The sequence below is a fragment of the Salvia splendens genome, chromosome 13 (genome assembly GCF_004379255.2).
Source record: "Salvia splendens isolate huo1 chromosome 13, SspV2, whole genome shotgun sequence".
Classification (NCBI taxonomy): domain Eukaryota; kingdom Viridiplantae; phylum Streptophyta; class Magnoliopsida; order Lamiales; family Lamiaceae; genus Salvia; species Salvia splendens.
Genome location: NC_056044.1, coordinates 26,791,922 through 26,810,178, shown reverse-complemented (window position 1 = coordinate 26,810,178; position 18,257 = coordinate 26,791,922). Strand labels below are relative to the sequence as shown.

The following is an 18,257-nucleotide window of genomic DNA, read 5'->3' as shown; positions in this document are numbered from 1 at the left end:
ATGATTTAGAGCTTCACCAAATGGATGTAAAGACGGCCTTACTAAATGGAGTACTTGAAGAAGAGGTATACATGAAACAACCCGAAGGATTTATGATGGAAGGACAAGAAGAGTTAGTATGTAAGTTGAGAAAGTCAATATATGGACTCAAACAAGCTTCTAGACAATGGTATATAAAGTTTAATGATATCATTGTTTCATATGGTTTTGTAGAGATCATCGTTGATAGATGTATCTATATTAAAATCAGTGGGAGCAAGCTTATTGTATTGGTCTTATATGTTGATGACATTTTGCTAGCCGCAAATGACATGAGTTTACTATATGATGTAAAGAAGTATCTCTCTTTGAACTTCGAAATGAAGGATATAGGTGAGGCATCTTATGTGATCGGAATAGAAATATTCCGGGATAGATCACAAGGATTGTTAAGTTTGTCTCAGAAAGGCTATATCAATAAAGTCTTAGAGAGATATAGAATGGATAAATGTTCCACAGGAATTACTCCAATTCAGAAGGGAGACAATTTTAGTAAAATGCAATGTCCGAAAAATGAATTGGAGTGTAAGGAAATGGAAAAGATTCCCTATGCATCAGTGGTTGGGAGTTTGAACTATGTTCAAACATGTACTCGACCAGATATCACCTTCGCGGTTGGTATGTTGGGTCGTTATCAAAGTAATCCCGGTATGGACCACTGGAAGGCTGCAAAGAAGGTTCTCAGGTACTTGCAAGGCACCAAAGAACACATGCTTACCTACATGAGATCCGATCACCTTGAGGTGGTTGGATATTCGGATTCAGATTATGCCGGATGCGTTGATACCAGAAAATTGACGTTTGGCTACTTGTTCTTTTTAGCCGAAGGAGCAATATCATGGAAAAGTGGAAAGCAGTCTGTCATTGCTACTTCTACCATGGAGGCGGAATTTGTGGCGTGCTTTGAAACCACAGTTCACGGATTGTGGCTGCGGAACTTTGTTTCGGGACTTGGAATTGTCGACACCATAGCCAAGCCGCTGAAAATTTATTGTGATAATTCTGCAGCTGTCTTCTTCTCAAAGAATGATAAGTACTCGAAGGGTGCTAAGTACATGGAGTTGAATACTTATCAGTTAAAGAAGAAGTGCAGAAACAAAGGGTGTATTTTGAGCACATAAGGACGGATATGATGGTAGCGGATCCGTTAACTAAAGGACTACCACCCAATATGTTTATTGGCCATGTAGAGCGTATGGGTATTATAGATAAAGCCTTGCTATTTTAGTTGTGGACTCATGTATTGTGTAAACACTCTTGTGAATTCAATAAAAGTTCTGTTTCTGCTTGTTTATATGTTATCATTAAAGTTTGTATACAGTATGGTTGTTTAGATAACATATGTTGTATTGAGAATTAAAGTTCATCTCAATGAAATGTTTATTCATATAAAGTTAGAATTGATTTGTGATACATGGAAGGAATCATGTCGACTAAATGATTGTGTGACCACCATGATTCAATCAAGTCTAACTTTATAGGTATTTAAATGATATATGAACTTGATGTAAAGTGCACAGAAAAGTAATTAAATCATTGAAAGCTATAAAGGTCAAGTGGGAGAATGTAGGAATATTTATTCCTATATGTGACCTATGTAGATATTGGTTTAATAGTAAAGATCAAGTTCAAACATATCAATTGGATTCTAATATGAAAGACGATACCGTGATGGATCGATTTCAATTAAAGAATTAGAATCGGGTGTATTGATAACCCTCTTCTCTTGCCTTGCATAGATGATATAAATATGTGTATATTAATGTGTATAGAATATTAAAAGCTGTAGGATAAATCTGATGTATAGATGAAAAGGTGCGAACGAACGGACACGACTCTTCTTGAAAGGTTGTGTGTTGCCTATATATACAATAAGATTTTATAGCTTTAAAAAACACAAATTTTACTACAGAATTCTATATACAGAAAAGTCATATTAATATTGAATTCTTCTTCATCAAAAGAATTCATAAAGGAAAGGCCAAAGAGACGAAAAGATCAACCGCAACTTTTAGGGGAAACATCAACTCGTGAAATACAACCTACATCAAATATAAGCTATGGATGGAGGTTGGTATATCATCTCTTTGATGTGTTATGTGTTATGGTTGAATTAACTCAAATCTAGATGTGATTTCAGTATAGAAATCGGTAAAGCATCGAAAGATGGCTAACACACTTATGTTAATAGAAACTGTTAAGAGTCGTAGAAAAGTTCTACTGTATGTTCCTTAAACTACTATTTGCGGGGCCCACTGTACCTTTTAACTCCATTTCTTAACTAAGGAACGGAACCTGCAACCATCCATTCCTTATCCGTCCCTTAACCGTTCCTTAAATTACAATTCATTCAATTTCATTTTTTATTTTTATTTCCAACCCAATTCAATTAAAACAAACACACTTCATTAAATAAAATAAACTTACAATATAAAATTCGTAAAAAAAACATAATTTAATAATTTCCTAAAAAATAAAAGTACACAATTTAATAATTTCATCCGCCAAAGTTTGCCCAAATGTGCTCAATTAGATCCTCTTGTAGTTTGGTGTGGGCGCTAGAGTCGCGTGTCCTTGCACGAATAGATAACCGTTCTTGTATAGACGGATGCGCTCCACTTCGAGGCGGACTACTTGCGGTTGAGCTTCCGGGGGATTCGGGTTCGAACCAATTTCCCGCCTCGGGTCCTTCGTCTTGGACAATCATGTTGTGCAAGATTATGCACGAATACATGATGTCGACCATGTTCTCCATGAACCACGTACGAGCCTCTCCACATCCTTGCGAGCAGTCTCCTGCTTCTGCGCAAAAAGAGCCTGCTTTGGGTTCGCAGGCATGCTGCACGTCTTCACGAAGGTAGGCCACTTCGGGTAGATGCCGTCGGCGAGATAGTACCCCATTTTATAAAGCCGGTTGTTGGCGACGAAGTTGATGGCCGTCGCTTTACCATCCAAAACTTCGGTAAAGAAGTCGGATTGGTGGAGCACGTTTACGTCGTTGTTCGACTCGGGGACCCCGAAGTACGCGTGCCAGATCCAAAGCCGGTAGCCTGCAATGGCCTCGAGTATAGCAGTTGGGTGGATGCCTTTGTGGCCGCTAGTGTAGGACCCCGTCCACGCTACCGGACAATTCTTCCATTGCTAGTGCATGCAATCGACGCTGCCGAGCATCCCGGGGAATCCGTGCACTGTTTCGTGAAGGTCGAGCAGGAACTGACAATCGGTCGTGCTTGGCCTCCGGAGAAATTTGTCGGTGAATGCTGCCCGGACGCCTTTGCAGAATTTGAGCAAGCACAGTCGCCCCAGTGGTGTCTCCGATGTGGAGGTATTCGTCGAACATGTCGGCCGTTTGTCCAGTCACAAGCTGACGGATTGTTGCAGTACATTTCTGCAGCGTCGTGTGGCTGGGACGGCCGACCGCGTCGAACCCTTCCTGGAAGAACTCTTCCCGAGCTGCCAAAGTATTTGCGATGTGGAGAAATAGCGGTTTCCCCATGCAGAAACGGCGACGAAAGTACGTATCTCCCCAAACTGGGTTATCGCAGAAGTAGTCGCGTACTAACCTTGCGGTGGCTTCCTCCCGGTTACGATGGATGTACGTACGGGACCGTCATTGGGGCGGCGCGGCTTCCTCCGCCTCTTGTCGGCGATCTTCTTCAAGTGATTGTTCCATTATTTGAATTTGTTCAAAAGGTTCCATTAGTTTGATTAAATTTGGGAGAAGAAAAATAGAGTTGATTTGAGATGAAAATTGGGGTGGAAATAGAGAGGATTTGAGATGAATAGATGTGTGTTTGAGTGAAATGAGTATGAAATATGAGTATTTTTTAGAGTAAAGAAATAAAAAAAATTGAAAAAAGGCTATAAACGGTAACATTACCGTTTACAATTTATTTATTTATTTATTATTTTTTTAAATTTGAATTTTAAAAAAAAATTATTGCTTCATCGTGACGACGCCCACTCGCGGGCCGACGAGTGGGCGTCACGCATCGCCTGGGAGCTCGCCACGTCGCCTCGGCTCGTGGCGAGACGTCTCGTGCCACGTCTCGTGGTGGCGGATATCGGGATGGCCTGGGAACGGGCTGAGGACGGAACGACCGGCTACAACGCATTTCTCCGCTGTTTCGTTCCTCCGGCACGGAACGCGAGCTGGTTACGCCTCGCGTTGTGGATGCTCTTAGCCACGCCCAGCATATCAATTCTCTACTAAAGTAATCTACATAGAATATGTAATTCAAATCTATAATTTTAATTCATTAATTTACAAGTAATCATCAAAAAATTCGAACAAGAGTTGGGGACAAAAAATAAAATTAAACCATAATTCGGATGCTGTAAAGATATAGGGCATTGGATGGTGTAACTCTTTACAAATCTATTTTGATAAATTATCTTAAAATTGGGGAAAACAGAAAATGTAATATTAATGATAAGGAAGGAATTATAGTGTAATAGAAGCACATTAAACATTTGTAGACAATATAATATCAATAATTAAGAAGGAATTATAGTCTAAAAGAAGCACATTAAACTTTAGTCGGTTATTCGCATTAATTATCCAATCGCATGCCTCGTACACGCGACAACTCCACGAAAATGCCCACATGCTGTTATTCACAACACGTCGCGATTTTGGGGGTATTTGTCAATCCCTATTTTGCCCCCCGTATTTGAAATAATACCCAAATTATCCATGCATAGTGTCGAGACCCAATACACACAGGCCGTATATCCCTCTCTAACTTGTCTCTCTCCTCCTCCCTTCACCCCTCTTCTCTCTCCCCTACCAACACAGATTACATTAATTCTCTGTATAGTATCGATCGGTCGGCTGCAGTCTATTCAGCCATGACGATGATGACTCCGCAGCCATTGGATGTAACTCCGCTACCTTCTGACTCTCATTTTTTCATTCATGCTCATTTCGACTCTCCATCTTTTTCTGTGGTCTATTGCTGTGTATGTTCACGCATAGTAGCAATTTGTTTGCATTTTCTCCAATTCATGCGTAAGTTTTGGTGTCTGTATGCTTGCTTTCGTGTGTGGGGGCTGGCTGAATGGTTGGATGACTAGGGTTTTGCGTGAGCGAGGAAGGAGGTTTAAGTTAGTTCAATTTGAATTTCCTGTAATCGTGTTGTTTTAGTGAGAATGATTTAATTCGAGATCATACATTCGGAAATGAAGCTTAATGTCTACTGGATCAAGCTTATTTCTTTCTCATTTCTATGTGGCTTCTGGACTTTAGCAGCAGGAAGATGAAGAGATGCTGGTTCCGCACTCGGATTTAGTGGAAGGTCCTCAGCCTTTAGTTGAAGGTCCTCAGCCAATGGAAGGTGCCGCTCTCTGCCCCACTATTAAATCTTTTTATGTCAGTTTATAAGATGAATTCGTGCTAAATACTGCCATGATGTATTGGTTCATATGGCTGTGTTATTGTTGGATTCTTCACTTTTATGATTTATTAACAGTACTTTTGATTCTTGTTGTTGTTTTGGTCCAAGTGTACTAAAATTTAGAAGCATTTTGTAATTTCGTAGTGGCACCAGGCGACAATGACAATGCGGGAAGTGTGGAGAACCAGGCTAATGAAGAACCACAAGCATCACGTTACACATGGACAATTGAGAACTTTTCTCGACTGAATATGAAGAAGCTGTATTCGGATGTCTTCACTGTCGGAGGTTATAAATGGTAATTTTGGAATTTTGAATTTGCCCTTTTCCTTTTATGTCCATGTGTTAGGGGCGTCCAATAAATGATTATGCTTGTTAGAGCTGCTTAGCACCTAGCATTATGGGGCTAGATTTCTTAGATTTTGAGTTTTGCTTTACCTTGCATTATTATGGAAAGCTACCTGATTGCATTTTGACACTTGTTTCCTTTTGCAGGCGAGTGCTCATATTTCCTAAGGGAAACAACGTGGACTACTTGTCGATGTATTTAGATGTGGCTGATTCGGCTACCTTGCCTTATGGGTGGAGTAGATATGCACAGTTTAGCTTGGCTATAGTTAATCAAATGCATAACAAACTTACAGTCAAGAAAGGTACACCTGAGATTAGATCTGTTTTGATGCATTTATGTAGCTAAAGCTTGATATGTATTAAGACTCAAAATAGAGATTTACATGTTCTGATCTGTGCATACATGTGATAATAGTATAGGTTCTTATTGGTTGACCACAGCTAGTAGACTCGAAGACAGAATCTTAGAGCTGTCGTGATACTTTTCCTTCCATATACATGCCAATCAAGAAACTGGTTTTTGTAAATTATGCTTAAAAGATCCCAGTTATGCATAGGAGTTATATAACACAAGTCTCTCATAAAATTTTAGTTGATTGTATGATTGGCCTGACAATTTACTGATTTTCACTATGAGTGAGTAGATTGGCTCTTAAATGTTGGAAAATAAAAACTGTCTACATTCTGACGCTTGGTAAAGCTTTTTGCTACCTAAATCATGATTTCCGTGATGTAATATTCCCCTTTTCTGGGTTTTGCAGACACACAGCACCAGTTTAATCAAAGGGAGAGTGATTGGGGTTTCACATCTTTCATGCCTCTCAGCGACCTTTATGATCCCAACAAGGGGTACCTAATGAATGATACTTGCATAGTTGAAGCTGATGTTGCTGTACGTAAGGTTATTGATTACTGGGCATATGACTCAAAGAAGGAGACAGGTTACGTTGGGCTTAAGAACCAGGGGGCAACTTGTTACATGAACTCTTTGCTGCAGACTTTGTACCATATTCCTTATTTCAGAAAGGTTATCTAATTATTTACAATTTATATAGTTCTGAATAGCCAATACTTAAATACATGAGGTCACTAGTACGGAAGTATGGAGAAGCCTTATTCTAATTATGTTATATCAGGCTGTATATCATATGCCAACTACGGAGAATGACATCCCTACTGGAAGTATCCCTCTGGCGTTGCAGAGTTTATTCTATAAGCTCCAATACAATGACACCAGTGTGGCTACAAAAGAATTGACTAAATCATTTGGATGGGACACTTATGATTCATTCATGCAACATGATGTTCAAGAACTTAACAGAGTCCTATGTGAGAAGCTTGAAGACAAGATGAAGGTACTAAAAATTCTGAAAAGAAACTTACCTCCTTGAAAGGTCATTGTAGACTTCATATTTATTCCTTTACTGGACAGGGAACTGTTGTCGAAGGAACAATACAGAAGTTATTTGAAGGCCATCATATGAATTATATTGAATGTATCAATGTGGACTTCAAATCAACCAGAAAAGAATCATTTTATGGTACTATTTGTTTCTAAGGATGACATCTGTCTGTTAATGGAGACAACCTTATTCTAACAGTTGTTCTCGTGGCAGACCTTCAACTTGATGTAAAAGGTTGCAAGGATGTTTATGCTTCATTTGACAAGTATGTGGAAGTAGAACGCCTTGAAGGAGATAATAAATACCATGCTGAGGAACATGGTTTGCAGGTTTGTAATTCCTCTTCCAGATAATGAAGTAGTAGTAATTTATTTATCTGTATATTTTGTTTTTGAAGGTTGATAATTACAAGATCTCTGTTCTGCATGATAATGTCGACTTGACTAAATTGAAGTTTATGAAGGAATATTGGGAGAGTTAATGTCTTGTATCAGCAGCTATTTAATGAGAATAGTTAACCAGTTTATTCACGTAGAAGCTGTATGGAACTCTGGCCTTCATGTGACTAGACTTGCACCAGAGTCAATATCAATGTGATTCTGGCACCCCCTCAATGTATGATGGTATAATAATGTAATATACTCCCTCCGTCCCATCTCATGTGATGGATTTCTTTTCGGCACGGGAATTAAGAAAATGATATGTATTGAGTTAAAGTGGAGAGAGTAAAGTATGAGAGAGGAAAAAGTAAGAGAGATAGAGAGAGAATAAAATAAGAAAGAGAATAAAGTAAGAGATGGTTGAAATTTTGTTTTTAGCTAAAAAAGGAAATCAATCACTTGAGATGGGACAACCCAAAATGGAAAGTTGATCACTTGAGGTGGGACGGAGGGAGTATGATGTTAAAAAGTAGACCTCTTGGTTTGTGATGCTCTGAAGTCTGCAAAAGACAGATCTTTAAGAACACACTACAATATGGATCATGCTACGGACCTGTCTGCATTGTGTTAGGGTGGAAAGGTAATTTGGCTTTTTTAGAGATGTGGTATGGCTAGTGGTTACCAAGCAAGTTTATAGCGATCAACAGATGAAAATGTATTTACAATGTGGAGGTGCATGTTGTTTTTTGTGTTGATAATGCAATTTCCAGCTGTACTTGACTTTTGACTATTAAAGTCATATAGGGATTGTTGCAATTTGCAGTCTGGGAAACAGGTCATCATTAGAAGGAAATTTTATTTGGTTGATTAGTTGATCTGACAGCTACAAAATCATTTACAACATCTGAATGTTTTTGCTCTTATTCCACATTTTAATTGATGCTATGTTTCTTCTACATGAGCTTTTCTCGCTACATATTATCTAATTCTTCCTTTTCTAAATATTAGGATGCCAAGAAGGGTGTCTTGTTCATTGACTTTCCTCCAGTTCTACAGCTCCAGTTAAAGCGATTTGAGTATGATTTTATGAGAGATACGATGGTGAAGGTGAGTGGGTCAATACAGTAAACTTTTTCATCTTAGGGCTGGATTTGCGTCACTGCTTCCACAGGATTCAATTGCTTTTGCTAAGTATCATTGTTCTTGCTCCACATCTCTATGATGATATCGGAATAGTGCTTATACTGAGATGATTATGATTATGAGGCTGAATTAGTTCAACCGTTCCAAACTGTCCCAATCAATTTTTGGGTAAATTTGTCCCGGTCTTGCCTTATGCAGGTGGCTCATGTTTGCTACAGCTCCTCTATGGAAATGAGAAAAAACAGTTTGGCCTTTCCAGCTTGTTTTGCATGGCTACTGATGCAAAGTTTTGCCCATCTTAAATCATGCTGTATTGATTTATACTCCCTCCGTCCCTAAAAAATAGACAACATTTGAAAAGGCACGGGTTTTAATGCACAATTGGTAAAGTAAGAGAGAGATAGAAAGAAAAAGTGATTGGAGTATTTTTAGTGGAGGATGAGACCCACCTCATTAGAGAGAAAAAAATTTCCTTAAATAGAATTGGTCTATTTTAAGGGACATCCCAAAATGGCAAATGTGGTCTGTTTTTAAGGGTCGGAGGGAGTATATGACACTAGAGAGCAATGTCTTTTCCCTTTATATCATTTCTTCACAAGGGGATTTTCTTTAGAAAAACTGGTGTATGCATAATCAATATTTTTTCAAATACAATTTTCTTCCGTGCTTTAATACATCTGATGGTCTTTAAGTGAATCAATAGGTGTTGAATCAATTGTAATTTGTCACTGATGCAGATTAATGATCGCTATGAATTTCCATTAGAGCTTGATCTTGATAGAGATAATGGCAAGTATTTATCACCGGATGCTGACAGGAGTGTACGAAATCTTTACACACTTCATAGGTAATTGTGTACACCCTTTATATTTATGTCTATCCTCACATGCTCTTCTGATATACCTTTCAACTGAAGCTGATATGAGGATACTTGTTTCCTTTTCAACAGTGTCTTGGTTCACAGTGGTGGGGTACACGGTGGACATTATTATGCCTTCATCAGGCCAACTCTTACTGATCAATGGTAGGTCTAAGTACTTTTAAAGAATCTGTTATTCCTTTCTCTTTCTTCCCTTCAGATATTTACACTTATTTAGATGTGGAGATTGAAAGAATTCGAGCTTGCCAGTTTCATTATTATGGTGACTGAATTAAGACATGCAATTATTTGTTATGTTGGATGAGTTTATTCAGTCCTGTCTTATTGTCTCAATCTCATCTTTCCATTGCATAAGCACTTTTGTGCTGCTTTCTGATGGTTTACTTTCCACCCTTGCCAACTATATGAGGTTATGGCTCATTTTTCAGGTATAAATTTGATGATGAGAGGGTCACCAAAGAAGATGTGAAAAGGGCACTAGAAGAGCAGTATGGTGGTGAGGAGGAGGTGATATGTCTATCTTTTGATTTCCACCCTCTAGAACTCTCTATTTTATAGTGGTGCTTATGTTCATTTATGCTGCAGTTGCCACAGACAAATCCTGGTTACAATAACAGTCCTTTCAAATTCACCAAATACTCGAATGCATACATGCTTGTGTATATACGCGTCAGTGACAAGGAAAAAATAATCTGTGATGTGGATGAGAAGGACATTGCTGAGCATCTTAGGGTAATTTCATGTTTTGTACATCCGCATTAAGCGTAATTTTTCATGTTCTTACCTGAAACTTGATATTCCCTACCTAAACCAGATAAGGCTGAAAAAAGAACAAGAAGAAAAAGAAGATAAGAGAAGATACAAAGCACAGGCTCACCTTTACACAATTATAAAGGTTATTTTTCCCAACAGACTTTCTCATGTACAATTGACCATATTTCTTGAAATGGATTTCTGAAGCAACTCATCTCAAATGTAGGTTGCTCGAGATGAGGATCTGAGGGAACAGATTGGAAAGGATATCTATTTTGACCTTGTTGATCATGATAAAGTCCGTAATTTCCGAATCCAGAAACAGATGCCTTTTAACCTTTTCAAGGTACTTTCTGTTTTGCTTAAAATTAGTGAAATGGTTATCATCTTAAATGAAGTTTGTTGTGTGCTGAAAATTAGTATAATTATGTGATAACTTGTATGCTTGTAATTTGCTAACAAGAATTTTTTGGAGGAAGTGAAGCATTGTAATTATGGATGGTCTGGTCGTTGTAGTGATCCTATTAGTCTTTAAGTAAAACAAAACTGAGAAATGATGTAATTATGCAAAAAGTGGGATCATTTGTTACTTCTTAGAGTTTGTCTTTCTGGTCTAAATTTGGTCATGGCAGGTGGGGTTTATTGGAGAGAAAGATGTTAATTCTTACTTGCCTAGATGAGACATAGCGGAGATAAGTTGTGAGACGGATCACGATTGGAAGCAGTATGCCTCATCAATTAAGTCATGCATGAAGTTAATCATAATGATGCCAATCGGTTCTAAGGAATGCAAGTGCAAACCTTAACCTTCATTATAAGGGAGATAGAAGAACATTAATTTGGATCAGGACTGTTGATGAAGTAAACTATTATTAATAAAATCTCTCGTTTTCTGGGCCTTAGTGACAATTTAAAACTAGACAGACTTATTTTTCCAAAAATCTGGGTTCACTCTTGTGATGCTTCATATCCATATTGGTTATTAATCTTCTGTGTCATATTTTGGTTCTATTACTACAACACGCATTTTTGGCATTTCTGACTCTGAGCATGTGTCCATGACTCTATTATCTCTTTCCTTTTTTTCTTTTGATTCATCTGGACTTGATGCAGTTTTCATGTTTCATGTTAAAGTACAATTCTCGCTTATGCCTATGCTTATTTTTGAAGGAAGAGGTTGCCAAAGAACTTGGTATACCAGTTCAATTTCAGCGCTTTTGGATTTGGGCAAAAAGACAAAACCATACTTACCGCCCAAACCGACCATTGACAACCCAGGAGGAAGCTCAAACGGTAATATGTGTACTATGTTACTGATTTGTATATTATTAATATGCATAGTTCCCATTTTGATGGTGTTTGGGGCACTCTTCAATAGCTTTTCTAAAAAACTAAAATATCACAAAAGTGGTGCATTGTACCTACTTTTAAATGGGTTGCCAGTGCATATCTACTTCACTTCTATTTTCTCTGTGTTGCTGTTGTTGGCAAGCCTTATGTCAGTTACATTTCTTGAAGCATTGAGTGTTTTATTTGGCCTATCTCTTTCCTTTTGTTCTTTGTTTCTTTTTCTTTGTGTATTTGGGGGTTGTGGAAAATGGGGGAGGGAGGGAAGCGATAAATGTTTACCAGTTTTCTCTTATTAGAAGATGCAGTTGTTAAAAATAAGTGGTCCTTTGTTTAGTTTTTTATTTTTATTTAAATTTTTTAATAATTGTTCCCATTTTGATCAATGAGACATCAAGTAAGTTGGTACTGTTTTATGGTAAAAATGCACTCCCCCGCTGTTAGTGGCCTACATGAATTGGTTACATAGAATAAGAAAGTTGTGTTTTGAGTGCAAAGTGAGACCACTAAAGTTGACTAACTTTTTTGTGTGAAAAGTTTCCTTTTTTGGACTAAGCCACTTATAGTCTGACAATCCAATAAGGTATACATGAAATTTATAGCGGGACCGAGGGAGTATTGAGTTATGAAGCTTCTGCTATTTTATGAACTTATTGCAGATGTTTTATGTGTCCTGTTCATGTATATGGGTGATGATGCTTTGTTTCCAATTATCCTCTCTGGATGCAGTCACTTTCTCATTTCCAGTTTGTTTCAGCTTTGCTTAATCTTATTTATTTGATTGTTGCTTCTTTATTCCTGTTACTCTGAATGCTTAAAACCAGCAGCCAATCTTTTTCTTATGTTGTGTTATTTTGTTTTATTTTATTGTTCATGCTTATGTTGTGCAGGTAGGAACGCTGCGGGAAGTATCAAATAAAGCCCATAATGCAGAGTTAAAGTTGTTCTTGGAAGTGGAGCGTGGACCGGTATATCTTTACCAATATAGATATAGTATTTACTACTTACTTGTGTATGTGCACATTGAGGAAATTTCATTTATCCTATTCAATGTGAGTTAACTGTTTTCAAATTTTAGGATTTACAACTGGTTCCTCCTCCAGAAAAGATTAAGGAAGACATATTGCTATTCTTTAAACTCTATGATCCTCATAAAGAAGAGCTCCGGTACATCACACTCAATGAGAACGCTGTCCATTTTAACTTTTAAGAATTCTGCCTGCTAATGGTCATTGAATCATTTTCTTTTTTCAAGATACGTTGGGAGGCTTTTTGTAAAAAGTAATGGCAAGCCTATTGAGATCCTAACGAAGCTAAATGAGTTAGCCGGGTTTGCTCCTGATCAAGAAATTGAACTTTTTGAGGTATGTCTTGTCTCTATGCCATAGTCCACATCGGGATTGTTCTTTTCAACAACAAGATGTTACACATAAATACAAAACAAACATGTAGTATTACTTTTCTTGATTTAAAATGCGTGGAACATTAATTCCAATGTCTACAGGAAATCAAATTTGAGCTTTCTGTTATGTGTGAACGTCTTGATATACGCGCTTCATTTCGATTCAGTCAGGTATTTTCTGTTTTATTTTCTGTAAATAATTTCTGTCTCTTTGTGTTCCATATGCTGACTCGTTTTCACTCTCACACATACACACACAGATTGAAGATGGAGACATTATCTGCTTCCAGAAAAGTCCACCCCCTGAAACTGATGTGCAAGTTCGATTTCCTGATGTTCCTTCATATCTGGAATATGTGAAAAATCGCCAGGTTGATATTACTCCCCCCCCCCTTATGAGTTTTGGGGTTTTGTCAACTCTTAAAGAAATAATTCGTGCAATGTGTTCTGACTCAAGACTCAAGCTTTCCATCTTTAAATGCTGCCAAAAAAGTACTCTCAGCATTTACTGCCAATCATAACTTTGTGTTTATCACATTGACTCTGATATCGATCCCATAAAACCTGCAGAGGGAATTTGTGTTTCTAATTAGTTATCAGAGTAGTGGGTTAATTAGTTATTGGAGTAATGGGCTAATTAGTTACTCCCCCTGTCCCATAAAAATAAGGACACTTTCCTTTTTCCGTCCGTCCCATAAAATTATCCCATTTCATTCCCATATATATTAATTTATTTACAACTGATACCACAAGAGCCCACCATTAAACATTAACAATAATATGGGTCCCACCATCCACTAACACTATTTTAACTACCCTTCTCCTCATCTCTCTTACTTTACCAATTATGCATTAATTCCCGTGCCGTCCCAAATGACTTTATTTTTTTGGGAAGGAGGGAGTATTAGAGTAGTGGGGTTGAGATGGTTATTTTATTAGTTTTCTATTTATATCACTTGGATTAAAGAAGTGGTTATCAATTCCTTTCATCTACTCTGCTCTATATTTATCGCCTTTACTCCTATCAGACGCATTATCATTTCTTTTCCATCTGCATCTGGCTAAGCTTCATTTTACTAACTTGTTATGCCAACTCTCAACTCCACCTCTTTTCATTTATGTGGGGTTGGTACTTTTTCTCCATAATCTATGGGACTTTTTACTGAAACTTTTGTACATGTGCAAAAGGCTAGTCCTGGAAGTTCTTGTGTGTAACTAGTATTTTCACTTTTTGACTCTTGCAGATTGTCCACTTTCGAGCTTTAGAGAGGCCAAAGGAAGATGAATTTTGTCTGGAGTTGTGAGTGCTATTGATATCACTACTTATCGACTGTGACATTTGAATTTGTGGGAAGAGTGTTACCATTTCTGGCTTTATTACAGGGCAAAGAACCACACTTATGATGATGTTGTGGAAAGAGTAGCCCAGCACCTTAGCTTGGATGATCCTTCTAAAATCCGGCTTACTCCTCACAATTGCTACTCTCAGCAACCAAAGCCCAATCCTATCAAATATCGATCAGTTGATCATTTGATAGACATGCTTATCCACTACAATCAGGTGGGCTTAATTTTAGCTTATAAATGGGACAATTGTGAGTGGAGAGTGATTAAGCATCCTTTGTATTGAGTGTTGTGCAAAAGCCTTACTGATCACAGATAATTTGGTGACTTGTGATAGATATCAGATATACTCTACTATGAAGTCCTGGACATCCCTCTTCCAGAGTTGCAGTGCCTGAAAACTCTAAAGGTTGCATTCCATCATGCAACAAAGGATGAGGTGTTACAACTGCTCTGCCCTTGAATATTTGTGTTGAACTGAATTCTATCAATCATTGACATGTGTCTTACGGTCTTTCTCAGGCTACAATCCTCAACATTAGGCTGCCTAAACCAAGTACTGTCGGAGATGTGCTCAATGAAATTAAAACAAAGGTAAGCTTGGTCCTCTGCAAGTTGTAGTCAATTATGAAAATATGGAGCTGTTTATGTGTTCAATGTATGCCTCATTGAAGAGAATATTAGGGGCAAACCTTTAAGTTTACAGGTCATGAAACTGATTCGATGTTAATACCTTCATTTCTATCTCAAGTGTTTTTGTTTAATATTTTTAAGCAAGTTCCCTTGGTGTGTTCACTGACCCAAGAAAATTGTATAAGGAAGTGAGAATGTTGAATCACAGCTTGACAATGTCTGACGTCCTTCTCGTCTAATGATAGGTAGAGTTGTCTCAGCCAAATGCTGAACTTAGGCTGCTTGAAGTTTTCTATCACAAGATATACAAGGTAATGTTCTCTACTGTAACATTCTTTTCTTTGAACAGAACTGCTATGACATTATGATCTTTTGATGTTTGCAAAATCCTGTCTGGAATATTACTTGGTATTCATTCTAGAATTATTTCGGTTTGATGAGGATTTTGTGTTTCATTATCCTGTGTGATAATTTTGGTTAGAACAAGATGTCGAAAGTGTTGTTTTTATTTTCTGATTTGATCATTGCATGGTTTCTGCAATTCCTGTCTGGATCACTTGACCAGATTTATGACTTTGATGTCCTGTTCACCAAATTTTCCAATGTTATAACTTGCAATATCAGATTACAAGACTGTATTTGTGTCCTAGACTCATAATTCACATGCTGCTCTCTTCATTTTACAGATTTTCCCTACCCATGAGAAGATTGAGAATATAAACGATCAATACTGGACGTTACGTGCAGAGGAGGTATCTTTTCTCGAAATTTTATGTTGTTGACACGGCTGTATTTCCTTACACTCTTATATGCTTTGAAGTTTGAACCAAGCCTAATGTATCAAAGTAAATGATTATAAAATTAATGAAAGCTAGATGTGCTGTGGCAAAAGTCCGAAAAGCTAGATGTGCTGTGGCAAAATTTTATGTTTTGACATATTTTGTGGAAAGTGGTAATCCATACTGAAACATCATATCACACTTACATAGTTTTCTTGCTCTATCTTAGATTCCAGAAGAAGAAAAGAACTTGGGGCAAAATAATCGATTGATTCATGTTTACCATTTCACAAAGGAGACTGCACAGAATCAAGTGGTACTATATATACAGGATTCTACCGGTGCATAATAGAATAAACATTTATGTGTTAAACCTAAATTTTTTTGGTGTGTGTGGTCAAACAGCAAGTTCAGAATTTCGGGGAACCATTCTTTTTGGTCATCCACGAAGGAGAGACATTAGCAGAGGTAAAAGCGCGAATTCAAAAGAAATTGCAGGTCCCAGATGAAGAGTTTTCTAAGGTACTGCCATTGACTGTCAATTGTCAAACTAACATGTCCACTTTGCCAAAAGTTTTGGTTAGTACTAGGAGACCAGGGGTTTTTAACTGTTTCGGGTATCTTCTTAAATTTTCAGTGGAAGTTTGCCTTTTTATCATTGGGACGCCCAGAGTATCTAGAGGATTCCGACATTGTGTCAACCCGTTTTCAGGTCTTGTTTTGCTTTTCAAATCATTTGTGTTTCTGGTTAAATATTGGTTTTGTTCATGCTATTCAAGTATTCTCAGTGTTACAAGTACTGACAAATTTGCGTCCGTACCTTCCAGAGAAGAGATGTATATGGTGCCTGGGAGCAGTACCTGGGGTTAGAGCACTCAGACACGACCCCCAAAAGGTCTTATAATGCAAGCCAGGTAATATTCTTGGATATTCCTATCACTTCATTATAAATATAGCTAGACTTTGAATTGGGACCCAGTACATTTCATGTTATACATGTATTACCCGCAGATGGTTCATAATATTGTTTTTTTGGTGTTTGGCTTTTGAAATCATTGCAGAATCGCCACACATTTGAGAAGCCAGTAAAAATATACAATTAAGTTCGATTCCTGCTAATCTTAAATTGCACCAACATTGATGCCAAAATGACTAGTTTTAAAATCTTCAAGCATGGATATGAAGACAGACAATGCGATGCAAAAAGTTGGTTAAAGCACATTGCCGGTTTCTCCTGCTGTGTGCTGGTCTTTTTGGTAAAAATTACTACTACTACTATTACTACTACCTTCTCTTCTTGACTCGGATGGGAAGCGGAGCCTCCACTGCTATATATGTATGTTTTTTTTTTGTGGTTGGTTGTTCTTGGACTTCTCATCTTCCCCAATTTACTTGTTTTTAAGTAGCAGTTTGAAAATTTTACCTTTTCACCATGTAATCGTTAAGAGATAGTATTTGCCAAATTGGGTTGTAAAGTGAGTATAGTTAGGCTTACATTTGTCTATGCATCTCAAATTTGATTTTGGTTCGAACACCTTATGCCTTCCCTCGTGTTATCTGTATGAAGTGGGAGATAAATATGTAAACTAATAATTATGTTTTTTTTTATAAACTAATATAGATAAAAAAATTTCAGTTCATGGCAACTCGCAGCCACTAATGTGAATCATTCCCCTTGCTTTTTTCCCCTCTTATATAGGCCATCATATCAAACATGGCAGGCTAAGTTGCACAAAATCTTGATTATGAGTGGGACTTCGAAGAAGGCAACTCTTGTAAATGGATGGAATAATCGTGTTTTAGAGTAAAGTAGGGTGAAGTCGTGGTACCTACAAATATAGGTTGTAACTAACAGCTAGGGAAAGTAATGTCATCCTCTAGAAAAAACCATGCTCTTTAATGTTCATCTTCTCATGTTCTTCAAAGCTAAACATTTTGATTGCATATTATCTAAAAATGTTATGGATATTTAAGGGAGGAGGCAGCAATTCGTCTACTATATATGGTGAAAAATAGTTTACGAACATACACACTTTGGTAGGCCTACAAATTTAGTCCGCGGGTTTCAGGTATACCCGATCCCGACCCAATACCCGACGGGTTTTGGGTACCCGAAACCCGAAATTATAGGTTTGGGTGCAGGTTTGGGTAGTTAATGTTATGATTTTTCAGATTTAGGATACCCGACTAATGCCCGATTAAACCCGATTAATTATGTATTTGTGATAAATATTTTTATTTAGTATATGACCTATGACCTATAGGGTAAATCTAGAGTAAATTTAATTAATCACATGTAGATTTATGCCAAAATTTTCTTTATTTGAAAATTAAGTAGTGCCTATTTGTCTAATGTCTATTATATACTCCCTCCGTCCCATAGAAATATGGCATATTTCATTTTTCG

General features: G+C 37.5%; 1 protein-coding gene across 2 annotated transcripts; it reads left to right on the top strand.

Annotated features, from left to right (window-relative positions):
• The first annotated feature begins 4,759 nt into the window (after window positions 1-4,759).
• On the top strand, window positions 4,760-17,384 carry LOC121761735 (ubiquitin C-terminal hydrolase 12-like). Of its 2 annotated transcripts, none has more exons than XM_042157359.1 (32): window positions 4,760-4,920; window positions 5,288-5,375; window positions 5,580-5,733; window positions 5,931-6,088; window positions 6,548-6,813; window positions 6,923-7,141; window positions 7,219-7,327; window positions 7,403-7,518; window positions 8,578-8,676; window positions 9,450-9,559; window positions 9,662-9,736; window positions 10,021-10,099; window positions 10,178-10,324; window positions 10,407-10,487; window positions 10,572-10,691; window positions 11,516-11,638; window positions 12,583-12,660; window positions 12,771-12,859; window positions 12,948-13,056; window positions 13,197-13,265; window positions 13,355-13,465; window positions 14,339-14,394; window positions 14,478-14,655; window positions 14,776-14,877; window positions 14,961-15,032; window positions 15,317-15,382; window positions 15,758-15,823; window positions 16,080-16,166; window positions 16,256-16,372; window positions 16,488-16,562; window positions 16,678-16,764; window positions 16,912-17,384. In XM_042157359.1, the coding sequence occupies exons 1-32, from the start codon at window positions 4,891-4,893 to the stop codon at window positions 16,951-16,953; spliced, it is 3,378 nt and encodes a 1,125-aa protein (XP_042013293.1). In that variant the 5' UTR covers window positions 4,760-4,890; the 3' UTR covers window positions 16,954-17,384. The 2 variants fall into 2 exon arrangements, with proteins under 2 accessions (XP_042013293.1, XP_042013294.1); XM_042157360.1 differs by having other exon boundaries at window positions 4,761-4,920; window positions 5,291-5,375.
• Window positions 17,385-18,257: the final 873 nt, after the last annotated feature.

What these genes read in the sequence shown, in the direction of transcription:
- LOC121761735 (XM_042157359.1), top strand. Translation starts at nt 4,891, where the DNA reads ATGACGATGATGACTCCGCAGCCATTGGAT. An exon ending in AGTATGGTGGTGAGGAGGAG is followed by an intron (nt 10,100 to 10,177) that starts GTGATATGTCTA and finishes TTTATGCTGCAG; the next exon opens with TTGCCACAGACAAATCCTGG. An exon ending in AATATGTGAAAAATCGCCAG is followed by an intron (nt 13,466 to 14,338) that starts GTTGATATTACT and finishes TGACTCTTGCAG; the next exon opens with ATTGTCCACTTTCGAGCTTT.